This window comes from Rhamphochromis sp. 'chilingali', assembly GCF_963969265.1.
Source record: "Rhamphochromis sp. 'chilingali' genome assembly, chromosome: 18".
Classification (NCBI taxonomy): domain Eukaryota; kingdom Metazoa; phylum Chordata; class Actinopteri; order Cichliformes; family Cichlidae; genus Rhamphochromis; species Rhamphochromis sp. 'chilingali'.
In genome coordinates, this window is record NC_137945.1 from 23,017,418 (window position 1) to 23,024,376 (window position 6,959).

The 6,959-nt window shown below is 36.7% G+C and overlaps 1 protein-coding gene across 1 annotated transcript; it reads left to right on the forward strand.

Annotated features, from left to right (window-relative positions):
* The first annotated feature begins 1,323 nt into the window (after positions 1–1,323).
* LOC308385828 (B-cell receptor CD22-like) lies at positions 1,324–6,645 on the forward strand. Its single transcript, XM_080865009.1, has 8 exons — positions 1,324–1,426; positions 1,793–1,928; positions 3,237–3,302; positions 3,502–3,879; positions 5,001–5,306; positions 5,887–6,156; positions 6,234–6,315; positions 6,423–6,645. Exons 2-8 carry the CDS (start codon positions 1,826–1,828, stop codon positions 6,502–6,504), a joined length of 1,287 nt encoding a protein of 428 aa, XP_080721135.1. The 5' UTR covers positions 1,324–1,426; positions 1,793–1,825; the 3' UTR covers positions 6,505–6,645.
* Positions 6,646–6,959: the final 314 nt, after the last annotated feature.

Sequence of the window (6,959 nt, forward strand, 5' to 3'; positions counted from 1 at the left end):
ATTATCAGTATATGTGTAAGCATGCAGCAAAAAGGACCCTCAAACGCTGTACGCCCACTCTTCAATATTTCACCCCAGTCATAGCACCGGATGAAGTTTATTACCCTCAAAACAGAGCGCCAACTCGTTTATGAGCAAAATTGCATTGCGTATAAATAAAATAAAAAAACAGCTTTATCTAATAATTTAATAAAAAACAAAAATCAATAATTTTCAACCCTAATAGAGGATTAAACAAAGTATTGATGTTATCGCACATCCAGTACCAGCATTAGTACTCAATATTTAGATTGATGACCTCACCTCTAGTAGACACTGTTTTTGTAAGCTGTGTGAGATGACAGACAGAATATTTACTAATGTGCCTTTTTTATATTTGGTTGGTGTTTTATTTTGTTTCTTCTCAAAAAAATTAAAATGCAGACCATATACTGTACAAAAAAGCTAACAATGGTAGGTAAGGTAACAATGAAGTGACCATATTTGGATGAGAGGGCGAAGTGTTAATGCTACCAAACATGGTTAGTGAGCAGCATCCATAAACTGTAAGGATGCAACACACAGAAACATCTGCTAATACAAAGTGTTGTACTAACCAGTTGAATTTCACTTTTCAAAACTGTGGCAAAAAGTTCTTGGTTGCTCTAAAGTGGAGAACAAACTTTAGGAGACTAAATAATGTGCCAGATTGTTAGTGATGGGAGACAAATTTGAATCTCTAACACATTCGAAATTGATTTTGTATGAAAAAAAAACACAACATGCTTTTTGTGAACATGCAGAAAGCGATGTTAGCACATAGTAGGGCTGGTTTACCAGGATTACCATGATTGAGATTCAGCACAGAAATAAAATAAACTGATGAATGCCACAAGAATACTTGGAATCACAAGAAGATAAGTTCAGTGAGTCATCAAGTTTATCTTTCTGTTACTTAATGGAGGTTCTGGAGTGGTGTGACAGGTTGTGCTGTGTGTACATACTGCAGACAGATTGGATTCCAGGGAAAGAATTGAAGCTCAGTCATGCCAATAGGACTCTTTGCAAACAAACAGAAGTTTTCACTGTATAAACATTACAAATAAAACAACACCAAAAACAACAAAACATAAATAACAGAAAGAACAAGCCAAGATATTTTTTATGCATCTTTCCTTTTTCCAAGTATCATCGCGCTGTAGCAAGCCAGCTACAGCGACTGGTTTCAGGTCTCCCCTGTCTACCGAATTCACTTTACCCGCTAATACAGGACTTTCTCCTCAACACCCTGTACCTTCATCCTCCAACTGCAATCGCTTACCTGCCCGGCCCACTGGAGGATTCGCTGCCCAGCCTGTGTGTCCTGCCTTTGAGGAGGAAGGAACATCTATGCTGCCGATGCTCCTCACCACAGCCAGATTCCAGGACTTCAGAGCAGCCGGTTGTGGTGAGTAACGGTGACATTTTTTCCACACCTGTTGAAATACTGGCTGTTTCTTCTGGGGCAGTGTTTTGTGTAACAAAGACCGTTTCCATTCTGTCCTCCCAGACTATGTGCTTTGCTCACCCATGTCGAGCCACCTAAAACATTTACTTCACGATAATATTATGCTATTGCTTTTCTCATTTTTAATATGATTATTTTACAGTGCATTACAAGTATGTTGCTTCTGATGTCAGCATCATTTGTATTAGCAAAAGTTGTATATTAATACTGAGAATGACTAAAACATTACTGCAAGGTTAAGCTTTGAGGCTTTGACAAATACAAGCTAAAGATATGTTTAAGGATATCATCTGACTTCATTCACAGGAAATAAGCAGGAAGGACAAAACTGACTTCATTATGCAGTGCAGTGCAGTCAGTGGATGTCTCTATATGTTCTTCCTGAAATTTGCTACAGGCTGCTTCAGTTTACTCATAAGACCATCAGCAGACTTAATGTGGGGTAAGCAAACATTTTACAGCTTTTTATTCTTAAGTTTTAAACTAAAACTTATTTTGTTATTCTTCTTTATTTATTTAATTACATTTTTATTTAAAGCTTTATTTAACCAGGAAATAAAATAACTCTCCATATTAAAAATCTCTGTTACAAGAATCTACACAAAGAACATTTTATTGTCAATGTGTATAAATTGACAGAATCGGTTGTTTATTGCCTTTTATTTCATTAAAACAGCTAGGTTATTTTGCTCGCTAAAAAGGGAACAAGCTTGTGCCTGCATGTGAACATGCTAACACTTTTTCTTAATCAGCATGTCCTGTTTCTAAACTTCCTCCTAACAACAATGGTGCATGTTTTACTGTAAAAATAGTATAAACCTGTTGTGTAATGCTGTGGGAGGCAGGCAGGATAGGACCAAAAATGCAGAACACAAAGCAGGGCTGAACTCAGAAACTTTATTGCTGGATTAATCAAACATGTAGAAACTAGGAAATGATAAGGAACCTAAACTGGGAAATACAACAGGTGGAAACACCGCTGGAATGAGTCTGACTAATGAAACAGGGGAGGCAAAACCAAATATAATCCACACGGGACAAGAGACTAACACAATAAATCCAGAAACAGAGAGAGACCAGTCATAGGAAAACATGGGAAACACACTGACATCCAAACTGGCAAAATACAGGGAACAGAGGGAGGAGACAGAGACAAGACAAGGAAGAGAGTGAGGGACCAAGAGAGAACAGAGGTACCAGACAGACACACAGAGACAAGACTTACTTTACATAGAAACACAGGATGGCAAAGACTAAACTAACCAACATAATAACAAATGCTGACTGACGACAAATACAAAATATAGAACTATAATACAAGGATAACAAAACAGAAAACTCCTAAACATTCCCAAAATTAAAAAACTCTGGGTCACAGTGACAAATCTTACACTAACACTCCACACTTCTGTAAGGCACATTTTACTTTTTTTTTTCACCGCAACTAAATGATGCATCAAATAATTTATTTAGTGTTTTAATTTGACATGAACTCTGAGATATATTGTTTTTATTGCATTTCAGTTATTTTCGCATAGTTCCACAGGTGTACTTAAAAATTACAAAAATGACACAAACCACTGATACGGATGAAAAATGTGATTGCACAGAATGAGTTTGTATTGAAAAGTTGGTTTAAAGACAACATTGTGTAAAAGCTCCACATGTGAAATGATTCAAAACAATGATTTTATTTCTTTTTTATCTGTTTATCTGATTCTTGCCGTTGCTTTTTTATTTGTAAACACAGGGAAGGAGTTTCTGTCTGTGAACATTTTGACTGTCGGTGTGCTACTGATTGGTCTCTTTCTTTCAGGTGAGCTGATTGTTCAGCTATTCAAAGGCATTGTTGAAAAGATTTTTTAATTTAACCTCATTTTGAAACAAAATGGAAGACCTTTGAAAACAGAGTCAACTGTTCATGTCCTGACGAAAACTGTAACACTTACATATAAACATTGAACTGCAAACATGAAAAGAACAGCATTTTGTTAACCATGACACTGTACTTACAGCTGCTTTGCCTGATTGTCATGATGGAGCAGACCTCTTCATAACGGCTCCAAAGAAGCTGGAAGCACTGAGTGGATCTTGTTTGCATATTTCATGTAGCTTCAGACCCAAAGAAGGACAGACATTTATCAGCACAAGAAAAACCTTTGGAGTGTGGATTAAAAGTTATCATAGAGTTACCAGAAACAATGTGATCTTCAACAGTAGTGGAGCAGTTAGCATCTATCCAATGAGTATTACTGGGAACCTGAGTCAGAGAGACTGCACCACTCTGTTTTCTAATTTAACCACAAACTACACAGACACATACTTCTTCAGAGTAGAGAGTGAACCATTCAAGGCAACAGCTCATTGTGATTCTCTTCAAATAACAATCAGAGGTAAAGGATTTTGAATTCATTTCTAACATAAAAATATATGCCTTCATTCTGAAAGTTGCAGTAACCCTACAGTCACAATGACTGTTCTGATTTATTTCATTTAAAAAAATGTGTGAAATTTTCAGAAAGATTTTTTTTAAAAGCCCAGAACCCAAATACAGGGATTTACAAACCATGTACAAACAACATATCAAGGGTTAAAACTGGGAAATTAGATTGTTTTATAAGTAAAATAGAAAGAAAGAACATCGAATTTTTCTGAGTCTGAGACAAACATAATTTTCATTGTTGCATAATATACAAAATCATTTTTAAGACCAGAACCTGACCTTAAAAATGATTAAGCACACGGACTCTTTCCCTACGAATAAAGAACCCGTTTGGTTCTTTAGTCATCGGGATTATTGTCTGAAGGCCAAGAAAGATGCCCAACAGATTTAATTTACCGAGTGGATCATCACAGTCTTGCCGTACTGGTCCATCTGATTGACCTTTTGTTATTATCATTTATTTATTTTATTTTATTTTCAGCTGTTACTTGTTTAGGAGATCTTACATACAAACCTAGAGAAAGCAGTAGTGTTTGTGCATCTTTAGAATACAAATCAGCACTTGTTTTGACCACTGGTTGTCACTTATAGAATTTATAGAAATCCCTGTACACAATCTTCAATCTTTGCATGTTTTCTGTTGAGAACTTTTTTTTAACATTGTTTAACTATTTACCTCAACACTCTTTGAGAATGATAAATCCCTCACATGTTCAGTTCTGAAAACCAAAAAAAAAAAGAAAGAAATTTTGACATTACACAATATTTCTAGTATTTTCTCACCCTCGCCTCAACTTTGTTTTTAAATAGATTGTTTAATAATGTCTATGTTATTCAAAACTAATCCAATGTCTCACATTTTATCCTTAAATGTGTTGTTCTTGTACCATTTTTGATTCGTTATAATGTTTCATTGAGTTGTACATAGGTGCATTCAGTGGATTACATACTAAGTCTCAACTGCTTTATAGATGGGTTTGTTAAACTGCTATTTAGTGCATATGAGTAAACCTGCAAATGCACACCAATTAAACTCTTTTTTTAAACTATGTTTGTGATGTGAAACCACAGATTCTCCTTGGAGGCCCGATATTACAATCCCAGGTGATCTGAAGGAGAAGGAGTCTGTCACTATAACCTGCTCAGCTCTCACTCCCTGTCCACACTCCCCTCCTCAACTCACCTGGAATCTCCAACAAGACTCTCACAACAAAATAGAGGAAAACACAGATGGAAGCTTTACAACTAAAATCCAGCAGAACATCACTCTGTCAGACACACATGATGGAAAGAAGATCAGCTGCTCTGCCAGATATCCTGTGAACCAAGGAAACGACACCAAGACAGCAGAGACAGAAGAGACTCTCAGTGTTTCATGTAAGACAATCAGAGTTTGTTATTTGAACCTGTCAGCTCATCATGATTCGTGGGATATAATTTTTAAGTAGTTTTTATAAGGACAGCCCAGTCATCCATGACATTTTAAAAATGAAGAAAAAAGAAATACTTAATTTATCCTGAAATGATTGTGTTACAGCAGTCAAAATGTGAAACTAATTCTATGAATACAAATTTATATGTGATAATGTAGGGAGTCTAAATTTAGCGCTGCTGGTGGTAAAGATTTTCTGCATCTGTCCTTGTGGCAGCAGAGTTAAAAAGATTTTAACTCTGCTGCAAGTTTTCAACTCCATGTGCAGTGGGGTGAAAGTACCTCTGTGTTGGATGTAAAGTGACTAGTGCACAATGACTATGGTGCTCATGGTCAGAGTTAAGCAGCATAAAGGGTTGTAGAGATAAATGTGAAGCTAAGTTGATGATGGTTATATAGTGTATACTATAAAGAAATCATAAAAAGTGTCAGTATGAGGCGCAGAGAAATCATACCATAGCAATGAACGAGAGCCAACTGAATACTATAGTGAAAAATAGTTATCTAACTCGCTTTTTTTCTTAGATGCTCCTAAAGACACCTCAGCATCCATCAGTCCATCAGGTTTGGTGTCAGCAGGCAGCTGGGTGAACCTGACCTGCTCCAGCAGAGCCAAACCTCCAGTCAGCAACTTCACCTGGTTCAAGAAGAGCAGAGATGGAGCTGTGAAAGTATCTGAAGGAGAGATTTACAGCTTCAATGTAACAGATGGAGGAGTTTATTACTGTGTGGCCACTAATGATCTGGGTAATCAGACATCAGCAGAGAGTCATGTGACTGTTACTTACAATGAAGGTAAAGTAGGTTAGTTAGTTATTTTCATTTTGTCACTTCATACATACATTTAACACTAAAATCTGGTTTGATTTCAGCTGGCATACTGGTTGGTGTTTACACTATAGTGAAGATTGTGGGAATCATAATGCTTGTGAGCACACTGGGCATGTTTGAGTGGTGAGAAAAATGTTTCTGTGATACACTCAATTGAACTTACAGAATAACTGTTCTGTAGTAAAACAAAAGGGATTTGTTTTTCATTGATTTCTTTGTTTTTCCTTCAGCTGGTTCAGCTCAAGATGCTCCAACAATCCAGAGACAGAAAGCTGTCAGATGAGCAGAGTCACATCACAACACATCAACTAAAGTTTCTGCAGGAGGACAAACTCCACCTTAAAATGTCACTAAATTACTCCAGAGTGCACCCTGGACATCTCGCCAATCTGATGCAGGGCTAACACATGCTGCCCTCTATTCACATCACTAATACTGTATTAAATAACTTGCTGCCCCCTTTGTGGAATTTTGCCCATCCAATTATAAATGCTTGAAAGTGAATGCCATCCTGTATTAAATAAGACATGGAAATAGCAATTGAGATATCTGTGTAGGTTCTCAGTCTTTTATTTCATGGAAGTCTAAGTCACTTGGAAAGCAAGCGACAAGAATTCTTCGTCTCTTGAAGACATTGCATCTCTAATCTAAGATGCTTCTTCAGTTCTAAAACCACATGGTTGAAGGTCCCAGTTATTTAAACCCTAGTGAGGGTTGTACCTGAAGAGGATCCTTGTACCAGTATTAATTATATGCCTCATCACATG